This window comes from Euleptes europaea, chromosome 3 (genome assembly GCF_029931775.1).
Source record: "Euleptes europaea isolate rEulEur1 chromosome 3, rEulEur1.hap1, whole genome shotgun sequence".
NCBI classification, from domain to species: domain Eukaryota; kingdom Metazoa; phylum Chordata; class Lepidosauria; order Squamata; family Sphaerodactylidae; genus Euleptes; species Euleptes europaea.
The window spans coordinates 18,198,625-18,221,399 of record NC_079314.1 but is presented as its reverse complement, the minus strand read 5'-3'; the positions used below and the strand labels follow the sequence as shown (position 1 = coordinate 18,221,399).

The following is a 22,775-nucleotide window of genomic DNA, read 5'->3' as shown; positions in this document are numbered from 1 at the left end:
ATTTTCCAACAGGTTATGCAATTGACCTGAAGGAAGAGAGAAGGTGGAGGTGTTAAGCCAAACAATGGTGCAATCGACAATTTGGTGATATGCTGACAGTGTAGTCTGAAGAGCTGCATCCTTCTAAATCTGTGGAAGCCAATGGGTACAGTGTAACTCTGTTTACAATTGAACCGTGAGTTGTGGCAAACCGGAAACTTTCTAAATCTTGGAGTGAAAGCTCTTGTTTGAGAAATTCTAAAAACCCTGTCAGTTGATATCTATTTTTAAACAGTTCATGTAATAAAAATGAAACTCTAGGGATGACACACACATCCCTTGAGCTAAATAAGATCTGTCTGCACACCACAGTCATTATCCCACATAAATTACTGTCTGTTCAATGCTTCATAACACCATGTGAAAACTTTGGGGTGGGGGCATAGCTGGTTGATCTACTGAGCTGGAAAAGATGCTCCCCCAAGGGCAATCAGAATGAAGGGGTTGAAGCAACTTCCCTACTTTATATTAGGCTAAAAACATTTTGCTTCTTTGAGTTTAGGGGAAAAAACATGGGAGATGGCACGGTAGAATTCGCTACATCCACCTGACTGGGGGCCTGCTGCATGTGTAATCTATAGAGTTGCCAACCTCCAGGTACCAGCTGGAGATAGAATCATAGAGTTGGAAGGGACCACCAGGGTCATCTAGTCCAACCCCTGTACAATGCAGGAAATTCACAACTACCTCCCCCACCCACACATACCCAGTGACCCCTACTTCATGCCTAGAAGATGGCCAAAATGCCCTGCCTCTCATCATCTGCCTAAGGTCATAGAATCAGCACTGCAGACAGATGGCCATCTAGCCTCTGCTTAAAAACCTCCACGGGAGGAGAGCTCACCACCTCCCAAAGATCTCCTGCTATTACAACTGATTTCCAGCTGATAAATTTTCTCCCCTGGAGAAAATGGCCACTTTGGCAATTAGACTCTATGGCATCGAAGACCCTTCCCCCCAAACCCCGCCCTCCTCAGGCTCTGCCCCCAAAATCTCCAGGTATTTTCCAACCCGTATCTGGCAACCCTAGTAATTCGCCTTGAGCCTCCCTTTCACACATGCCAAATAATGCACTTTCAACCACCTTCAATGCACTTTGCAGCTGTGTGAAAGGGCAAAATCCACTTGCAAACTATCATGAAAGTGCATTATTTAGCATGTGTGAAAGAGCCCTGCCTGTGAGAAATGCGGATTATAAATAAATAAAAGAAACCCCACACGCCTTTTTACTCTTTGTGTGTGTGAAGTGCCGTCAAGTCGCTTCCGACTCATGGCAACCCTATGAATCAAAGTCCTCCAAAATGTCCTATCTTTGACAGCCTTGCTCAGACCTTGCAAATTGAAGGCTGTGGCTTCCTTTATTGAGTCCGTCCATCTCTTGTTGGGTCTTCCTCTTTTCCTGCTGTCCTCAACTTTTCCTAGCATGACTGTCTTCTCCAGTGACGACGTGACCCAAATACGACAGCCTCAGTGTAGTCATTTTAGCTTCTAGGGTCAGTTCAGGCCTGATTTGACCTATGACCCACTGATTTGTTTTTTTGGCAGTCCACGGAACCCTCTCCTCTAACACTCTTTACATCCTGCTATTTGTCATGTCCGAAATATACCATATTTCCCGAATGAAGCTTTTATTTGCCAATCTGAATGAGAGGATTTGAATGGAATTGAAAAAAAGAGGCGGGGAAACGGGCGTCCAACGGTCTCCGCGCCAGGCCTCTGGCGCATGCGCGCGGCAAACAGGGGCACTTCGGGAACGAGGAGCTTCGCCTGACGAAGGGCGCCTGCGCCAGAGCCGTTGGCGCCTGCGCAGCAGCTCGGGAGGGGGGAGGAAAAAATGAAGGTGGCCGTGACTGGTTGCTGCCATGGCGCGCTGGATAAGATGTACGAGACGCTCGAGCTGATGGAGCAGCGTCACGGGCACGCGCGCCCGGACCTGCTCCTCTGCACCGGGGACTTCCAAGCCGTCCGCGACTCGGCCGACCTGCAGTGCATGGCCGTCCCCCCCAAGTACCGGCAGATGGGGGGCTTCGCGCAGTGAGTAGTCGTCTGGAGTTTCCTTTACGCGTTGGGGCTCCTCCCCGAGGTGCACTGGGATTGGGGGTGTGCGTGTGTGTGATGCCAAGAGTGCCTCTGAGCACGAGCAGAGCGCAAGCCGGCTGTTGGCAGAGACGGAGGGAGGCCTGGGTGTCCTGTTCCCTCCTCCCCCGTTTGACCACGTGTCTAAGGTTAGGAAGTAGAAGTATTGGAGGCTTCTGGGGCGACAAACCGTCTGTTGGAGTGGAAATTGACTCAATAAAGGAAGCCACCGCCTTCGATTTGCAGGATCTGAACAAGGCTGTCAAAGATGGGACCCTTTGGAGGACTTTCATTCATAGGGTCGCCGTGAGTCGGAAGCGACTTGGCGGCACTTAACACACACACACACAGTGAAAATTGGACATTGAAGAAAGCTGATAGGAAGAAAGTAGATTCCTTTGAAATGTGGTGTCGGAGGAGAGTGTTACGGGTACAGTGGACTGACAAAACAACAACAACAACAAATCAGTGGGTTCTAGATCAAATCAAGCCTGAAATGACCCTAGAAGCTAAAATGACTAAACTGAGGCTATCGTATTTTGGTCACATCGTGAGACGACAAGAGTCACTGGAGAAGACAGTCATGCTAGGGAAAGTTGAGGACAGCAGGAAAAGAGGAAGACCCAACAAGAGATGGACTGACTCAATAAAGGAAGCCACGGCCTTCAATTTGCAGGATCTGAACAAGGCTGTCAAAGGTAGGACGTTTCTGAGGACTTTCATTCACAGGGTCGCCGTGAGTCGGAAGCGACTTGGCGGCACTTCACACACACAGTGAAAATTGGACATTGAAGAAAGCTGATAGGAAGAAAGTAGATTCCTTTGAAATGTGGTGTCGGAGGAGAGTGTTACGGGACTGCCAAAACAACAACAACAACAAATCAGTGGGTTATAGATCAAATCAAGCCTGAAGTGACCCTAGAAGCTAAAATGACTAAACTGAGGCTGTAGTATTTTGGTCACATTGTGAGACGACAAGAGTCACTGGAGAAGACAGTCATGCTAGGAAAAGTGGAGGGCAGCAGGAAAAGAGGAAGACCCAACAAGAGATGGACTGACTCAATAAAGGAAGCCACGGCCTTCAATTTGCAGGATCTGAACAAGGCTGTCAAAGGTAGGACTTTTCTGAGGACTTTCATTCACAGGGTCGCCGTGAGTCGGAAGCTACTTGGCGGCACTTCACACACACAGTGAAAATTGGACATTGAAGAAAGCTGATAGGAAGAAAGTAGATTCCCTTGAAATGTGGTGTTGGAGGAGAGTGTTAACGGATACCGTGGACTGCCAAAACAACAACAACAAATCAGTGGGTTATAGATCAAATCAAGCCTGAAGTGATCCTAGAAGCTAAAATGACTAAACTGAGGCTATCGTATTTTGGTCACATCGTGAGACGACAAGAGTCACTGGAGAAGACAGTCATGCTAGGAAAAGTTGAGGGCAGCAGGAAAAGAAGAAGACCCAACAAGAGATAGGTGGACTCAATAGTGGAAGCTACGGCCTTCAATTTGCAAGATCTGAGCAAGGCTGTCAAAGATAGGAAATTGATTCATAGGGCTGCCGTGAGGCGGAAGCGACTTGACGGCACTTAACACACACACAGTAAAAGCAAAGGGGGACAGAGATAGTCTCTTTGGAACCGTACAGGCGAACAGATTTATTGTACTAGGAAGTATTGTGAGTTAGAGGCTAAATTGTAAAATACTCTGAGCGTGCACTCCAATACAAGGAATACTGTAGAGCAGGGGTGGGGAACCTTTTTTTTGCCAAGGGCCATTTGGATATCTTGGACATTATTCGGGGGCCATACAAAATTTATATATATAAAACAAAAAGTAATCAGCAGTGCAATGTTATGCAGGTCTACTCTAAATCCTACTCAAGTCCAGTCAGCGGGGCTTACTCATTGGAAAGTGTCAGCAGGTTTGTCCTGCGGATGTCTAGGATCTTAACCTATTGGCAATCTACCCATTTTGGTCCAGAGAAACTATGAAGTACATTTTGTTTTGTCGAAGGCTTTCATGGTCAGAGTTCATAGTTCTTGTGGGTTATCCGGGCTGTGTAACCGTGGTCTTGGTATTTTCTTTCCTGACGTTTCGCCAGCAGCTGTGGCAGGCATCTTCAGAGGAGTAACAGGAAAGAAAATACCAAGACCACGGTTACACAGCCCGGATAACCCACAAGAACCAATACATTTTGTTTATTGAGAAATTTTACATGCTGCCTGGAACTTGACTTGGATGGCCCAGCCTAATCTCATCAGATCTCAAAAGCTAAGCAAGGTCGGCCCTGGTTAGTACTTGGATATGAGACCACCAAGGAATACCAGCCTCGTTACGCAGAGAAAGGCAATGGCAACCCACCTCTGTTCATTTCTTGCCCGAGCCAGCAATGCCCTGGATTGAACTTAGAAGGGTACAGATTGGGGAGGGGCACAGAGTACACAGAGAGAGATGCTGCATGTTTGGTAGTCCATCCTGCGCCTGGGACCTTCTGCATGCCAAGGAGATGCTCTCCCCCTGATCCACAGCCCCTGCCAAGGAGATGCTCTCCCCCTGATCCACAGCCCCTGCCAAGGAGATGCTCTCCCCCTGATCCACAGCCCCTGCCAAGGAGATGCTCTCCCCCTGATCCACAGCCCCTGCCAAGGAGATGCTCTCCCCCTGATCCACAGCTCCTGCCAAGATGCTCTACTGAAGCGCACCAGCTGGGAGATCCAGCGGGGAGGTGCTGGCTAGGGGGCCCTCCGGCAGCCGCTCGGGAAGCGCACGACAGCCGGGGGTTCAAGCAGGGAGGGGCTTGGCAGGGGGCCCTTTGGCGCCAGCCGGGAGATCCAGTGAGGTGGGGGTGGCCAGGGGGCCCTTCGGCGGCCGTGTGGGAAGCGCACGCCAGACGGGGGTTCCTGCAGGGAGGGGCTTGGCAGGTGGCCCTCCGCAGGTGGGCTGGGGGCCGAATGAAATGATCCCACGGGCCGTTTACGGCCCGCGGGCCGGAGGTTCCCCACCCCTGCTGTAGAGTATTTATTAAGATGTAACTGCCACTGGGCATAAAAGAAAGTCATAAACAACAGCTTTCCTCCATTTTATCCTCACAACCCTGTGAGGCTGGCTAGGCTGCAGGAAAGTGGCTGGCCCCAGGTCGTCCGATGAGTTTCCATGGCTGAGGGAAGATTCAAACTTTGGTTTCCCAGTTGCTAGTCTAACATGATAGTCCATTCCCCATGAAACTCACTGGGTGACCTTGGGCCGGACATTTTCTCTCAGCCTAATCTACTCTGTAGCCTTGTTGTGTGAGTGTGTGTGTGTGTGTGTGTATGTGTGTGTGTGTGGGGGGTATAACCATATATACAACCTGTATCCCATTAGTGGAAGAGTGGAATATAAACTTCCTAGTAAATGCATCTTCCCCCAGCTCTCATCCGTTGCTTCTTATGAGTGACATTTGGACTTATTCTGAGCAAGGAATGAGAAGAAGCCCAAAGATGTTGTTTGCTTCTCACCTCTGTCTATGGCCCTTAAACTTTTGATTGTGTTCTGCTAGGTACTATTCTGGAGAGAAGAAGGCGCCGGTCTTGACCCTCTTCATTGGAGGAAACCATGAAGCCTCCAATCATTTGCAGGAACTCCCATATGGTGGATGGGTAGCTCCAAACATCTACTACCTTGGTATTAAATTGTGTTCCTTGTTTTGGTGGCTGGTATTGTCTGTTTCCTGACCTGGATGGCCCAGGCCACCCCGATCTTGTCAGATCGCGGAAGCTGAGCAGGGTCGGCCCTGGTTAGTATTTGGATGGGAGGCCACCGAGGAAGTCCAGGGTTGTGAAACAGAGCCGGGCAATGGCAAATCATCTCTGAACATCTCTTGCCTGGAAAACCTTACGGGGTCACTGTAAGTGGGCTGTGGCTTGATGGAACTTTCCACCACTACTGTGCTAGGAGGAACATTTCTTAGTGGATCAGTCTAGATGTTCTCAGGAGATCCCCTGAGTGGTGGCAGCCTTTACCAGGTTTTTTTTTAGGGAACCCTTTGCCTAACAAGCAAATGCCCTCGCTTTCTATGTGCGCACAGTAGCAGCAAGTCTTTCTGAAAGTAACCAAAACATTGGCTCTGAAGGGGCTTGCAAACCAACCAGTAGGGTTTTGTTCTATTTAGTCATTGTGGCAAATAGCGATTGGTAGACCTGTTTTCCCTATCTAATTTGTCTAATCCCCTTTTGAAGTCCACTAAACTAATGGCCCAAATTGCATTCTTTGGCACTGAATTTAGCAGGGTAATTTCTCTTTGGACTAAGTACTTCTGCAAGCAGTGGCAAACCAGGGGCCATGGCTCAGTGATAGAGCATCTGCTTGGCATGCAGAAGGTCCCAGGTTCAGTCCCTGGCATCTCCAGTTAAAGGGACTAGGCAAGTAAGTTATGTGAAAGACCTCTGCCTGAGACCCTGGAGAGCTGCTGCTGGTCTGAGCAGACAGTACTGACTTTGATGGACCAAGGGTCTGATTCAGTATAAGGCAGCTTCATGTGTTCACCTCTGAACATCTCTTGCCTTGAAAACCCTATGGGGTTGCCATAAGTCGGCTGCAATTTGACGACACTTCCCACCACCATTGTCTGCTCTGACTGACAGTGGGGAGATCTTTCTGGGGGTTGACTCTGAGGCCTTTTGCATACAAGCAGATGCTATGCCTTTCAGCCACAGCCCCCAAACATACATGAACATGTGAATCTGTCTTATGCTGAGGCAGAACGTCAGACGATTAATGCTAGTCTTGTCTACCCTGACTGGAAGGCTCTTCCCCATTATTTTCTACCTGATCCTTTTTAAGTGGAGGTGCCAGGGACTGAACCTGGGACCTTTTGCATCTAAGGCAAGGTGTTTTGCTGCTAAGCCACAGCCCCTCAACTTCCTTGATGGGATGGACAGAAGCAGGAAATGCCAAAGCGTTTTGAGAGTGGGACACTGCGATTGAAAAGTGAAACAAAAGTTAGTGTAGCATGGGAGAACTTAGTTGTGAGCCCGGAGGGGATTCTTGGGGCGAGTTGGCATTGACTGTGGGGAAGATGAAGTTGGCATCTGTGTTGCAAACACCCATCTGTGTTGCAAACACCACCTACTCGTGGCCCTGCAGGCTGGCAGAACTAGAAGTCAAGCCGCAGGTGGTTTCAGCTCAGTGCTGTCTCTTCTTTGGGCAGTGTGGACTTGGGTGCATGCAAAAAAGAGGTACATGGTTTCTGGGGATGGCATATGTGGGGGCATGAGACAAAGGCATTGGGGTGTTTATGTTGACAGCTTTTGCAGACAGCGTTGTCCTGCCAGCGTAGTGTAGTGATTAAGAGTGGTGGTTTGAAGTAGTGTAATCTGGAAAACCGGGTTTGATTCCTTACTCCTCCACATGGGCGGCGGAAGCTAATCTGGTGAACCGGGTTGGTTTCCCCACTCCTACACGTGAAGCCAGCTGGGTGACCTTGGGCTAGTCACAGTTCTCTTAGAGCTCTTTCAGCCCCACCTACCTCACAGGGCGTCTGTTGTGGGGAGGGGGAGGTGATTGTAAGCCGGTTTGATTCTTCCTTAAGTGGTGGAGAAAGTCGGCATATAAAAACCAACACTACTACTTCTGTTAAATAACATAATCTTTTCTCTTTTCAGGTTATGCCGGAGTAGTAAAATACCGCGGGGTGCGAATCGGTGGGATCTCTGGCATTTTCAAATCTCACGACTACAAAAGAGGTATTTCAGGGGTGTCTTGCTGCAGGCTGGAATCTTAGCCTTTCCTCACAGGGCTTGGTCTCCAGGCTCCTGATCATCCTCGTCGCTCTCTTCTGCACCCACTCGATTCTGTCCACATCTTTTTTGAAATGAGGCCACCTGAACTTCACACAGTACTTCAGGTGCAGCCTGACCAATGCAGTGTACAATGGAACTATGACATCTTGTGATTTGGATTTTATGCCTCTGTTGATTCACCCTAATATCGCATTAGCCTTTTTTGTTGCTGCATAACACTGGCTGCTCATATTTAACTTATGGTCCACTCGTACCCAAGATCTTGTTCACACACAGTGCTACCCAGAAGTGTATTGCACTGTTTATTGTAGGGGGTTTTATGTGTTTGGGCACTGCGTAATTCTTGTAATCTAGTTTTTGAATTGCAGTTTTTGTATTTTTTATAATTTTTAAAAAATTGCATTGTTTTTTGATTTTGTAATCTGCCTTGAGTCTTAGTGAGGAAGTCAGAGAGCCAGTGTGGTATAGTAGTTAAGAGCAGCGGACTCTAATCTGAAGAACCGGGTTCGATTCCCCACTCCTCTGCATGAGCGGTGGACTCTAATCTGGTGAACCAGGTTGGTTTCCCTGCTCCTGGACATGAAGCCTGCTGGGTGATCTTGGGCTAGTCACAGTTCTCTCTGAACTCTCTCAGCCTCACCTACTTCACAAGGTGTCTGTTGTGAGGGAGAAGAAGGGAAGGCAATTGTAAGCCGGTTTAAGACTCCTTAAAGATAGAGAAAATCGGGGTATAAAAATCAACTCTTTTTCTTCTTCTTCTTTAAATAAATAATAGTAAATAATAGCATGGGTTTGGCCCTAGTAACTAATGATTTGTTGCTTATTTCAGGCCACTTTGAGTGTCCCCCTTACAACCAGAATACCTTAAGAAGTGTCTACCATGTGAGAAATATCGAAGTTTTCAAGCTCAAGCAGGTTAGCATAAATACTTTCTTCAGAGTACAGGGCTATGCTGGAGGACATTTAGTGGTGTAGCAACCTTGGCAGTCTGCCACCTATTCAATGTGCTTTGGGGTATTGTTCTCCAATGGGTAAATTCCTTCTTGGCAAGGATCTGTTGGCTGTGCTTTAGCTGCTAGAGGCACCTGGTTGGCCACTGTGTGAACAGACTGCTGGACTTGATGGACCTTGGTCTGATCCAGCATGGTCTTTCTTATGTTCTTATGCTATTTCCTGCCGATGATATTTTTTTTGAAAAGTCAGGCAACATTTATTTATATCCCACTTTTCTCCCCAATGTGGACCAAAGTGGCTTACAATACCAAAAAAACAAGAAGCAGCATCAAACTGGGGGGAGGGGAGCTTCTGAGTGTGCAACAGGTATTCTCCCTCTGCTAACAGATTCTGCATCCGTCTTTAGGCTGCAGCCCTCGGACTGAGAGCTGAAGGACAAGAGTCCTTTGTCTTGTACCTCTGGGTATGCCCAGGCATTAAAGTACCCGTAAAGCAGCAGAAAGGAAGATAACTGGGGAAGGCACTGGCAAACCACCCCGTAAAACAAAGTCTGCCTAGTAAACGTCGGGATGTGACGTCACCCCATGAGTCAGGAATGACTCAGTGCTTGCACAGGAGACTACCTTTACCTTTACTTTTTAAAGAAGATACCGGCATGAAGTACTTGTAAGCAGGGGAGAAACAAATTCAGTCAAATCTTGTTCAGCTGCTGCTGGCCAGTTAGCACTGTCTCCCCCACTCCGTTTCACCTGCTAGAAAACATTGCTGGGAAAGGATTCGAAGCCTTGTTTAGCATCTTGCTACTGAGCTCTTCTTGAGCCCCAGCTTTCTGATTTGATTTTTTTAAAAATTCTTTGGCAAGTTGTATCCTGCCTTTCCTTATGCTGAACCAAGGAAGTGAAGACAACGCAGTGGGTCAGAAGCCCCTGCTGCAAATGTTATATTCCTCCCCTTTTAAAAATAAAAATGAGCTTTTCATCTACAATGCAACGACAGGACTGGCAACCGTTCTGGATGCTAAATAAAGTTGTTTGCCTAACCTTGATGGGGAGCTGATTGCGTAATTTATTTATTTATTATTTCCACTTACTACCCGGCTGAAACTAGGCTCAGAGCGGTGTAACCACTCAGCAGTGCAACCACTAAAAAGACCAGTCACGTATCTGGCTTGGTGGTAGGAAGGGGCTGCCAAGAAAGACTGTTTTGTAAGGACGCTTTCACACATGCTGAATAAAGCACTTTCAACCCACTTTCAATGCACTTTGAAGCTGGATTTTACTGTGTGAAATGTCTAAATTCACTTGCAAACTATCGTTAAAGTGCATTGAAAGCGGATTGAAAGTGCATTATTCAACGTGTGTGAAAGCGCCTTAAGTCTGCGTTGTCATCCTGGTCTCTCAGATTCTTCTGCTAGCAGCGGCGGCTGCGCCTAATGCATGTGTCGCTTTCATTTTGGGGTGAGCAGCTGAAGCAGCCCATGGATATCTTTATGTCCCATGACTGGCCCAGAGGTATATACCATTACGGGAACAAGAACTCGCTGCTTAAGAAGAAAGCCTTTTTCCGCCAAGAAGTGGAAGACAACACTTTGGGAAGCCCCGCTGCGTCGGAACTTCTGCAGCACTTGAAGCCCGCGTACTGGTTCGCGGCGCACCTTCACGTCAAATTCGCAGCCATGATGCAGCACGAGGTGAGGGAGTGGGGAACCCGGCTGCGCATGTGTTGGGATTCAGGTGTGTTCACGATGATGGTTCCAGAGGGGTTTGGTGGAGCACAATGTGTTGCCGTTTTAAAAGACTAATCTGGGACTCCTGTTAGAATCTCTTATAGTAGGGGAAATATATGCTTCTTGTGAGATTTTAGAACAGCTTTGTTTGAACTGCCGGGCCCAGATTTCTCTTCTGAGTGAAACTGAAATCTTTATTGCTAGCAGCAGCTCAGTCATATTTTACCGTTCTACCATCTTTGGAGAGTGGTAAGGTGCAGTACTGCAGTCCAAGCTCTGCTCGCGACCTGATCCCAACGGAAGTTGGTTTCAGGTAGCCGGCTCAAGGTTGGCTCAGCCTTCCATCCTCCTGAGGCCGGTAAAATGAATACCCAGCTTGCTGGGGGTAAAGGGAAGATGACTGGGGAAGGCACTGGCAAACCACCTGTAAAAAACAAAGTCTGCCTAGGAAACGTCGGGATGTGATGTCACCCCATGGGTCAGGAATGACCCGGTGCTTGCACAGGGGACCTTTACCTTTAACCATCTTTGGACCGACCTCACCTATAGAGGATAGTTCACCATATGAGGTGACTCTTAGCACAGGGCTCTATCTTGTAATTTTAGGTTAGAAGAAGAAGAAGAGTTGGTTTTTTATACCATGATTTTTTCCCTACCTTTAAGGAGTCTCAAACCGTCTTACAATCACCTTCCCTTCCCCACAACAGACACCTTGTGAGGTAGGTGAGGCTGAGAGAGTCCTGAGAGAACTGTGACTAGCCCAAGGTCACCCAGCTGGCTTCGTGTGTAGGAGTGGGGAAATCAACCCAGTTCACCAGATTAGAGTCCGCCGCTCATGTGGAGGAGTGGGGAATCAAACCCGGTCCTCCAGATTAGAGTCCACCGCTCTTAACCATTATGATTTTAAATTATATGTTTTAATTTAATATTGTATGTCTGTTTATTGTTGGAAGGTGCCCTGAGCCCAGTCTGGCTGGGAAAGGTGTGAGGTATAAATCAAATAAAAAATAAACTTGCAGTATGAAAGAGTTCACAAAATCTGATTGTGGCTTAGTAGAATGGGAGAGGTCACATCAGGAGAAAGCAAGACTTATTGGAAAAGACAATGATGCTAGGAAAAGCGGATGGCAGCAGGAAAAGAGAAAGACCCAACATGAGATGGATTAACTCAGTAAAGGAAGCCACGACCTTCAGTTTGGATGACTTGATCATGGGATATTCATGTGTGTGTGTAAAGTGTTGACAAATTGCAGATGACTTATGGCAACCCAGTAGGGTTTTCAAGATGAGACTAACAGAGGTGGTTTGCCATTGCCTTCCTGTGCATAATAGCCCTTGTATTCCTTGGTGGTCTCCCGTCTAAGTACTAACCAGGGCCAACCCTGCTTAGATTCTGAGATCTGATGAAATTGGGCTAACCTGGGCCATCCAGGTCAGGGCCATTAATTCATAGGGTTGCCATAATTCAGAAGCAACTTAGCAACTGAACTGCATATAACACACACACACATCTAAGACCATCTGCTGTGGGCTAGATTCTTACTTCCCTTCCCCCAAAGAAATAACAAGAAAGAGGTTTGGTTTTGGTTTTGGAAAGGTGGTTCCCCTTTTTTATAATTTATTGGGAAAACATTACCCACAGGACACTGATTTGCTGACATCTCTTTGTTTAATAAATAGCCCTTGGCGAGTTTAAGTCATTTCAGACCTCCAGAGAAACTGGTTGGCCACTGTGTGCGAGAAGATGCTGGACTAGATGCTCCACTGGTCTGACCCAGCAGGCCTCTTCTTATGGGGAGGGGCTGTGTCTCAACGGTAGAGCATCTGCTTGGCATGCAGAAGGTCCCATGTTCAATCCCTGGCATCTCCAGTTAAAGGGACTAGGCAAGGAAGTGATGGGATAGACCTCTGCCTGAGACCCTCGAGAGCCGCTGCTGGTCTGAGTAGACAATATTGACTTTGATGGACCAAGGGTCTGATTCAGTATAAGGCAGCTTCATGTGTTCATGTTCTGAGAGCAAGCTTGGAAGTGTACTGTGGAGCTATATTTCATGTTTCTTCATGCTGAGGCTATAAAACAACTGGGCATTTTGCTTTTACGTTCAAGAACTATAGTGAGCCTTGATCTACTGTTTTCAAATGTTCAAAGTATCTTTTCTTTGCATGAGACTTACAACATCCTTGTCAGGCCGTTAGTTTTACTACCCCCAAGTTATAGAAGGGGGTAGGCAAGTGAAGAGTGACTGTGCCTAAAAACATCTGGTTTAGTTTGTGACAGATGCAAGATTTGATTCAGGGACTGGTTTGTAGCCCAGCCTCAGGCCAGCTGTATGCTAGAACCAGTGTGGTGTAGTAGTTCAGAGCAGCAGACTCTAATCTGGAGAACCGAGTTGGTTTCCCCACTCCTCCACATGAAGCCTACTGGCTGACCTTGGGCCAGTCACAGTTCTCTCTGAGCTCTCTCAGCCCCACCTGTTGTGTCTGTTGTGGGGAGGTGTCTGTTGTGGGGAGGGGAAGGGAAGGCGATTGTAAGCCACTTTGAGATTCCTTAAAGGTAGAGAAAAGCGGGGTATAAAAACCAAATTTTCTTCTTTCAAGGGATTTTTGGTTTTTATTATTATTTTATGCACATCTATTCTGCCCTTCCTCCATCACTTTAAGGGCTGTATACATGATTTTCCCTTCTATCAAATGATGTTCACAGTGACCCTGTGAGGAAGGTTAGGCTAAGAGAATATCTAGTCCAAGGTCCCCAAGCCTAACCCAACTACTACATGCACTGTTGGTTGAATTGAGAGTCCTATAAACCAAAAACTGCTTAGTTTTTTTTTAAGAGAAGAAAGCATAGCACCCAAAAAAAGAATGTCAATAAAAATGTAATCATTCCATCTTTGCCAACCGCTATGAGCTTTTTTCAAGAAGGGTGAGTGTGAGGGATGAATATGCATGCTTCTGTTTTGTTGCTTCCAAGTGGTGTTGCTTACCTGTTTTATAAGAATGGCCATCTTTACCACATAAACATATTACACATCTTTACTCCTACTTTCTAGGCCAACGGCAGTGAGCAACAGCCCAAAGCGACAAAATTTCTGGCCTTGGATAAGTGTTTACCTCGGCGAGACTTCCTTCAGGTAAGAGTCTCCGGAATGTTCCATCCCGTCTCCTAATACTTACCCGGTTGGCCTTCCTACATGGTTGGCCTTTGTTATGACCAGAGAAGCAGTGAAAACGGGCAGACTGGTCTCCTCTTTGGTGGGGAATCCCCACGTATACAGAAAAATATGACTTCTTACATGAACCAAAAGGAAACTGGGGAGGTGGGGGAATCAGACCGAGCTCCAGAGCAGCTTGAGGAGGCCTGTATATGCTCTGTAAGGCACAGAAGGTTTAGATGAGCTCAGTGTCTGTTAAATTGGCCTGTATATGACTTTACAGAATCGTGGAAAATATTTTTTGGAAGGGTGCCTTTCAAGTTATTCCTTCCTGCGATTCCTGGCAGGTCCTCAGCTTGTTCTGTTACATATTGTCAGGCCTGAGAGAGGTAGAATTGTTATTAAGATGGCCGTTATCTGAAGAGTGTATTGTTCTGTTACGCGAGGAGATAGGTCACTGCTTTTGAAGCTGAAGAGCAGGGCCTTCCTTTGACGGGAATAAGGGATTCTTTGCAGGCCTTGGTCACTGTTCTTTCTTTTCAAAAGTGGATGCTAAAAAGCCATTAGGGCAATTGGCAGCTTGGGCTGTGTGGAAGGAGTTGTTGGGAAAGTTTGCAGGGGGGGAAACAGATGATACCCCTCCCCCAGTACTGTGGCCCTAATCCAAAGTGGAGTCTTCAAACCCCCCTCCCCATCTGCTATTTAGCAAGAAAAACTACACTGGAGGTCGCTTCACAGGTGTTTCCTCTGGTTTTACTGTAAAATTACCACAGTCCAATGAAGGAAGGGTCATGGCTTAATGGTAGAGTATCTGCTTGGCATGCAGAAGGTCCCAGGTTCAATCCCTGGCATCTCCAGTTAAAAGGATCAGGTAGCAGGTGATATAAAAGACCTCCGCCTGAGATCCTGGAGAGCCACTTTCAGTCTGAGTGGACAATACTGACTTTGATGGACTGATGGATTCAGTACAAGGTAGCTTCATGTGAAATTTATACAATTTGTTGCTCTCTGAGTGAAACTAAAAGCTTCAGCCGGCTGCCACAAGTCCTGTCTTTCCAATTCCTGATATGCAGAGCAATCCAGTGCAGAGTTTCACCCTTGTAAGCCTGTTGGCTTTAATGGGCTTAGAAAGGCGTGTTGCATTGTACGGTTAGGCTAGTGTAACCCTTCATGGCCGGGCTTTGGATACAGAGTTTCTTGGCCCTTCCAGAAGGAGAGGGGAGAAAAAAGCAAAGTGTTGAGAGAAGCCGACTATGTCTTCCTGCTGAAAGAGGGCACAAATGGAGCTTCCTAACTTCTGGGGGATGTGTGTGTGTGTGTGTTTTAAGATTGTAGAGATCGAGCACAACCCCAGCGCCTCTGACTCCCTGGAATACGACCCGGAATGGATTGCTATTCTCAAAGCGACTAACAACCTCATCAACGTGTCTCCAAACTCCTGGAATATGCCCGAAAACAACGGACTGCATGCCAAGTAGGTAGAACGGAGGACGTTTGCCGGGGGCTCGAGGGCTAGAATTCTTACCTGCAAACATCTGCTTGGTTGACATTCCGAAATTCAGCTGGGCTGGAGGCCCAAACCGTTAAACCGAAGCCCAGGGCTTCTCAAAGAAATCAGCTTTTCGAATCGAGTCCCGATGCCTCTGCAAAGTCTGTCTGTCTGCTTTCTCTTCTTGAACCATTCTGGCAGCATAGACAGCAGAGGTACCCTTGGGAAGGTGGCACGCTGAGTTTGGGATACTTGCAACGGTTTGCCTGGGAGGCGGGCATCCAAAGACTAGCAGAATGGCACCGCTTTCCCCTGCTTTAGGATGTCGCAATGTCGCTTCTGCGGGTCCTGAGCACAAAAAAGGCAAATTCCATGCTGGCCATAATTAGACAAGGAATTGAGAATAAAACTGCTGATATCATACTGCCATTGTACAAATCTATGGCGAGACCACACTTGGAATACTGTGTACAGTTCTGGTCACCACACCTAAAAAAGGCTATTACAGAGCTTGAGAAGGTGCATAAAAGAGCAACCAAAATGATTAGGGGACTAGAGCAACTGTCCTATGGGGAGCGGTTAAGACGCTTATGGCTGTTTAGCTTGGAAAGAAGGCGGCTAAGGGGAGACATGATAGAGGTCTATAAAATTATGCATGGTTTGGAGAGAGTGGACAGGGAGAAGTTTTTCTCCCTCTCCCATAATACTAGAACACGGGGTCATCTGCTAAAGCTGGAGGGCGAGAGATTCAAAACAGATAAAAGGAAAGAGCAAGAGTCCAGTAGCACCTTAAAGACTAACAAAAATATTTTCTGGCAGGGTATGAGCTTTCGTGAGTCACAGCTCACTTATTCAGACTCATGAAAGCTCATACCCTGCCAGAAAATATTTTTGTTAGTCTTTAAGGTGCCACTGGACTTTTGCTCTTCTCTACTACTGCAGACAGACTAACACGGCTACCCATTGTGAATTATCTAGATAAAAGGAAGTATTTTTTCACACAACGCATAGTTAAATTGTGGAACTCCCTGCCCCAGGATGTGGTGATGGCTGCCAGTTTGGAGGGCTTTAAGAAGGGAGTGGACATATTCAAGGAGGAGAAGGGTATTCATGGCTGTTAGTTAGAATGGATACTAGTCATGATGCATACTTATTCTCTCCAGGATCAGAGGAGCATGTCCATTATCTTGGGTGCTGTGGAACACAGGCAGGATGGTGCTGCTGCAGTCGTCTTGTTTGTGGCTTCCTAGAGGCACCTGGTTGGCCACTGTGTGAACAGACTGCTGGACTTGATGGGCCTTGGTCTGAATCAGCAGGGCTTTTCTTATGTTCTTATGTCCTTCCCTCCAGTAGCCAACCTGCACACCTGGGAGTTTTGTACTGGAGAGAAAGATACCCAAGTATGTGCTCAGCCACTCATTCCCCTAGACTCTCTTGGTTCATCTCTCTCCCCCCCCCCTCAAAATAGGGTGTTGTGGGACCCTTCTGTCTCCCTACTTGGCTGCCCATGCAATCCTTCTTTCAGACAAAGCAGTTAATGAAGAATACTTGTTGCTTTGGGAGTTGGTGAAGAAAATTAAATTGAAAGCTCTGCTTTTCCGAGTGTGACTTGAAGTGGGGAGACTGGTTGCTGGTGGGGTGGGAAAGCTAAGCCATACTTTTTCTCCAGGCATTCTTACACATATTTGTATGATGAAGAAGAGTTGGTTTTTATATGTCTACTTTCTCTACCACTTAAGGGAGAATCAAACTGGCTTACAATCGCCTTCCCTTCCTCACAACAGACACTGTGTGAGGTAGGTGGGGCTGAGAGAGCTCTGAGAGAGCTGTGACTAGCCCAAGGTCACCCAGCTGGCTTCATGTGGAGGAGTGGGGAAACAAATCCAGTTCACCAGATTAGGGTCTGCTGCTCTTGTGGAGGAGTGGGGAATCAAACCCAGTTCTCCAGATTAAAGTCCACCGCTCCAAACCACCGCTCTTAACCACTACACCATGCTGGCTCTCTATGATGATGTATTTTGGTGCTCTTTGGGAGGAAGGGCAGCTGGGGTAAAGACAAGGGCAGGGAGCAGACATCACCGCGGGTGGCCCAGCTGGGTTACATTTGTTGCATCTCCTGTTCCTCTCAGACCTATTTGCATACCCAGCAACCGACGCACTAAGGAAAGACCTGCTTGAAAAGCAACTGCAAGCTTCAATAAGCACAGGTTCTGCATGGAACCAGTTGTAATGAGAGATTCCCTCCCGCATCATAAGAACATAAGAAGGGCCCTGCTGGATCAGACCAAGGCCCATCAAGTCCAGCAGTCTGTTCACACAGAGGCCAACCAGGTTCCTCTAGGAAGCCCCCAAACAAGACGACTGCAGCAGCACCATCCTTCCTGTGTTCCACAGTACCTAATATAATAGGCATGCTCCTCTGATACTAGAGAGAATAGGCATGCAGCATGACTAGTATCCATTTAAACTAATAGCCATGAATACCCCTTTCCTGCATGAACATGTCCACTCCCCTCTTAAAGCCTTCCAAGTTGGCAGCCATCATCACATCCTGGGGCAGGGCGTTCCACAATTTAACTATGCGTTGTGTGAAAAAATACTTCCTTTTATCTGTTTTGAATCTGTCACCCTCCAGCTTCAGCAGATGACCCCACGTTCTAGTATTATGGGAGAGGGAGAAAAGCTTCTCCCTGTCCACTCTCCACACCATGCATAATTTTATAGACCTCCATCATGTCTCCCCTTAGCCACCTTGTTTCCAAACTAAACAGCCCTAAGCGTCTTAACCGCTCCCCATAGGACAGTTGCTCTTGTCCCCTAATGAGAGGATCTGTGCTGAATAGTTTTCAGGGCTTTGCCTGTGCAAAACGGATTAGAGGCAGAGTTCTCCAGGATTCCGCTTACTAAAGGAGATTTGGTTCTTTGAACTGTTAACCAGCAAACCAGACAGAAGACCTGAATAAACTTATCAATAAAAGATCCTTTTTATTGAACGAGACAAAAAGAAAGGCATGAAAAAATTAACCCTAAATTACTGTGAAAGAAATGGCTAAATTATTAGCGTTCCTAACATTGCTCAATCAAATTATAGCAATGGTTTTTTAAAAATCAGGTTTTAGCTTTTTTCCCCTCACTTCTTTTAGGGATTATCAGAAAAGCCCAAGTTACCCAAAAATCTCACCTAAAGATCTCATCTATTCTTCTGAGACTTCCAGCCAGATATATTTGGTTGGATTGTCAAAGGAATCCATATTTTTAGAAAAAATATCAATCTAATCTTTCTATAAATCTGATCTATTGCAATCATGTGGTTATGTCTCGATATCTGGTTGGTTATAACTAAATATGAGATAAGCAACATAAGCGCAAATAAGCCAATGAGCAGGTACATATGAGATACATCTGGCCATTCTTTTCTTCACATTTGTTGATGTAATACACATCCTGAAATGCTGGATACCTCCTTCCAGGTGTGAGCCGTGAGCCATGTTTTAAGACACATGGACTAACTATTTTTATATAAAGGCACACAGAATAATAGAGTTTTTTTTACCTTGGATTACGTCTGTGTAAATGTCAGGATGTGTATTGTAAAATTATGCATGTATGACCACTGAAGAAGCGCTTTAAAGGGCCGAAACGCATCTGGTCTTATTTTGGTCATTGTATATACTAACATCAACTGTATATGTGTTGGTAATATTGGTAAACATTTCTGTGTTTTTTAGGAAGCCTTATTTTAGGCCCAGTGTTTTGAAATACAGTTGTGTTCAATATATGTTAAAATAAATGTATTTTTGTTATAGTAGATAGTGTTTAATTCAACCCCTTTGGTTTCCCATACATCTGATATAGCCAGATAAGAAGTCCAGTCTGAACTCCTAACCTCTGTTAAAAAGCAATTCTGTAACTGTTTCAACCAACTGTCCAAGATGAAGGTAGGTCTAAGCATGACGGTTAAAAAGTGTATGAGCTTTCAGTCAGCGTGCAAACTCAGCAAGAGAAGAGGAGTGATATCATAGCTAGCATTACACAGTAAAAGTAAAGGCGGTCCCCTGTGCAAGCACCAGGTCATTATTGACCCATGGGGTGACGTCACATTCCGACGTTTACTAGGCAGACTTTGTTTATGGGGTGGTTTGCCATTGCCTTCCCTACTTTACCCCCAGCAAGCTGGGTACTCATTTTACCGACCTCAGGAGGATGGAAGGCTGAGTCAACCTCGAGCTGGCTACCTGAAACCGACTTCCGTCGGGATCGCAGAGCTTTTGACTGCAGGACTGCAGCTTACCACTGTGCTCCACATGGCTCTCTTACACAGTAACCAGTCTTAATAATAATAATAAAGAAATAGACAAAAGGGGCGAGCTTTGTTGCCTAACTTTGTCTCACCTGCTTTTTGACTCCTTGCAGGTGGGATTACAGCGTTACAGAAGAAGATATCAAGGAGGTGCTGGAAGAGGCCAACAATGACCTTCAGATTCCCCAGAACTTCAGCGCTGTTGACTCAGACAGCAACAAATCGCAGCAGCGCTCAATGCCGGTTCACAGAATCAATCCCCAAACCACCGAGTTCTGTGCCCGGTTTGGCCTGGTTGACATCAACAGCAGAATCCAGCAATTGAGAGAGGAGATCCTGGCGCAGAGAGGGGACGAGGAGGAGGAGGAGGAGGAGGAGGAGATAGACAGTACTGGGGAGGCCAGTGACTATAATACTGATGTGTCTGGGTTGACTACCTCGGTCAACCCTGACGAGATACTGCTGGATGACGAAGTCAGCGGCGAGGAAGATCCAGACGACAGCTCGGACCAGCAGTCGGACGCCACCTCCACGAATTCTGAACTCAGGAGGCTGCCGAGCAGCATGAACGTATCGTCCGACGATGGCCCGGACAGCACGAGCGCTGACCCCCCGGGTCAGCTAAGTAGCGGGACCCAGGAGGAAGAGCAGAACGCCTCCAACAAGCCCCTGAAGCGGATAAGCCTTGGAGACGAAGAAGAAGAAAAGAGCGGCAAAAAGAAAATTAAGAGACGGAACCAGGCCATCTATGCATCACAGGAGGAAGACGAGGTGGAATGAAGAGCCTCCGTTTGTGCGGCCTCAAAGGCTATTCTTGGACATGTGTCTGGCTTGGTGGAGGTTGGCGCAAGACTAGATTTTGGGGGGATGGTTTTAATGGTGTCAACCAGCCCTGTTATTAAAAAAACAAAAACAAAAAACATAACTTTTATAATATCACAGAAGTTTTATGGGAATAAATATCAGTGTGCCCAGTTACTTTTTTTATACAATCCGTTACTTTACTTTTTTACAGGGCCTTGCCAGGCAAGGAGACTTTTTAAAATGCTAATGAGAGTTGGAAGAAGGATGTTCTCAGAGTTGATGGAGGATAATAAATCGGTGTGCTCCCCTTCCTTTCCCCCCATTCTTTCCACCCACTGCAATAGCACTCCTAGATCTGAATCCTGCAATTGGTTCACTTTGCCTTGACAAATTTCAAGCGGTCAGGATTTCTCAGGGAAGCCCCTCCCCTCTCTTCCAATGGCAAGAGATGGTATATGTTGTTTTGGCTTCAAGAGCTCATAGGCTGTCTCACATGGGATGTATCAGCTGTGAAAGGGCGACTTCAAAATGATATTTGCCACGTGAAATTGGCTAAGTCAGGGTGACTTTAGCATGTCAGAAGTGAACCAGGGATGGGTGAAAACGCATGGTTGCTTTAGCCTCCTTTTCCCTGTTTCAGCCAGGATTCAGCCAGGATTGAACTCATGTTCGGCGAAACGCATGCGTTCAATCCTGGCTGAATCCTGGCTGAAACGGAATAAAGGAGGCTAAAGCGACCGTGCGTTTTCGCCCATTGTTAATACAGAGCTTCAAAGGCCGAGCTACAAACTATACAATATAACAAAATAATTACATTTGTTGCAAGGTGTACACAGTTAAATTGTTAAAAGTTGTTTAAAAACAGTGCCTGGAATACAGGCAAAATATAAAAATCAGTTATAAAATTCTTTTGCACAGTTGATATACAAACAATGTAAATGACCAATGCTTGACCAGACGTGTTTCAGCCTGAATAGGCCTTCCTCAGTGGTCATAAATACATAAAATTATAAAAAAACACATCCAGAAATAAACTTTATGAAATATTTTTATCTAATATATTGTGTGGCTCGATGTAAATTCTTAACTCAAATTGGGGTCCTGCCACTAAAGCTGGAACGCGTCTAGTCAAGCGTTGGGTCATTTACATTGTTTGTATATCAACTGTGCATAAGAATTTTATAGCTGATTTTTATATGTAGCCTGTATTCCAGGCCCTACGTTTTTAACAATTTTACTGTGTACACCTTGCAATAAATGTAATGATTTTGTTATATTATATCCTTTGTAGCTCATCCTTTGAAGCTCTGTCTACATATCTGGTTGAGTTTTTTTCCCCTTTTTTGTTCTATAATATTTAATACCACAATTTTTCACTTTGATCTGTGTGTGTGTAAGTAAGTCCTATAACAAGATGGGACCAACTGTTTGTCACAGGGCTCCAGAGTCACTAACAGCTACTCGGTGGGAGGGACTCTCATCTGAGTAATTTTCTGGTTGGTAACGTTAGCCTCTGACATCGGAGATGGGGCTCTGCACTGGATTAGTTAAACCAGCTAGTCACTCCTAGAGGGTGGTTTAGGTTAGATTCCATTGTCCATAAATATCGAGGTGTTTTTTTTTAGATTTTCTCTTGTCCCATCAGAACTGTGTGAATCTGGTAACCACAAGATACTGGGTGGACATTAACACCTTTCCCCCCCTCCCGAGCATCGAGTTACTAAAAGGAACTCTGCACGTTCTTTGAAGAATCTACGTAAAGCGTCACTAGCTAAGTTAGACCAACATTATTGCTTTCTATTTGAAAGTGCTGTGATATTGTGTGCTCTTCCCTGTATTTTTGTTTTGTCTTCTTTTTCTACCCCTTTTTGACTCCACCTTTTCCCTTTCCCTCCTCTCTATTTTACAATAAACTTTATGAAGACTTTTTTGGGGGACTTTGTTTAGTACCATATATTTCTCTGGGATGTTTCTCTTAATCTCTTGACAGTATGGATGCTACCTACCTAGTTTTCCATAAGGTATGCCCCAGGGTTTACATTGTTATTTCTGTAGGGGTCTAGTACTATGCCCTGCCCTGGATAGCTCAGGGCTAGCCCAATCTCATCAGATCTCAAAAGCAAAGCAGGGACAGCTGGATGGGAGACCACCAAGGAAGTCCAGGGTTGTTATACAGAGGCAGGCAATGGCAAATCATCTCTGAACATCTCTTGCCTGGAAAATCCTATAGGGTCACTGTAAGTCGGCTGCGACTTGATGGCACTTTCCACCACTACTATGCTAGGAGGAACACTTCTTAGCGGGTCAGTCTAGATGTTCTCAGGAGATCCCCTGAGTGGTGGCAGCCTTTAGCAGTTTTTTTTAGGGAACCCTTTGCCTAACAAGCAAATGCCCTCACTTTCTATGTGCGCACAGTAGCAGCAAGTCTTTCTGAAAGTAACCAAAAGCATTGG

The 22,775-nt window shown here is 46.3% G+C and overlaps 1 protein-coding gene across 1 annotated transcript; it reads left to right on the top strand.

Annotated features, from left to right (window-relative positions):
• Window positions 1-1,873: 1,873 nt before the first annotated feature.
• DBR1 (debranching RNA lariats 1) lies at window positions 1,874-20,298 on the top strand. Its single transcript, XM_056846909.1, has 8 exons — window positions 1,874-2,073; window positions 5,656-5,780; window positions 7,760-7,840; window positions 8,727-8,812; window positions 10,317-10,541; window positions 13,628-13,708; window positions 15,058-15,203; window positions 19,632-20,298. The coding sequence occupies exons 1-8, from the start codon at window positions 1,874-1,876 to the stop codon at window positions 20,296-20,298; spliced, it is 1,611 nt and encodes a 536-aa protein (XP_056702887.1).
• The last annotated feature ends 2,477 nt before the right edge of the window (window positions 20,299-22,775 follow it).

Coding starts and splice junctions, on each gene's coding strand:
- DBR1 (XM_056846909.1), top strand. CDS start 1,874: ATGAAGGTGGCCGTGACTGGTTGCTGCCATGGCGCGCTGGATAAGATG. Junction 7,841..8,726: donor ATCTCACGACTACAAAAGAG/GTATTTCAGGGG, acceptor TGCTTATTTCAG/GCCACTTTGAGTGTCCCCCT. Junction 10,542..13,627: donor CAGCCATGATGCAGCACGAG/GTGAGGGAGTGG, acceptor CCTACTTTCTAG/GCCAACGGCAGTGAGCAACA.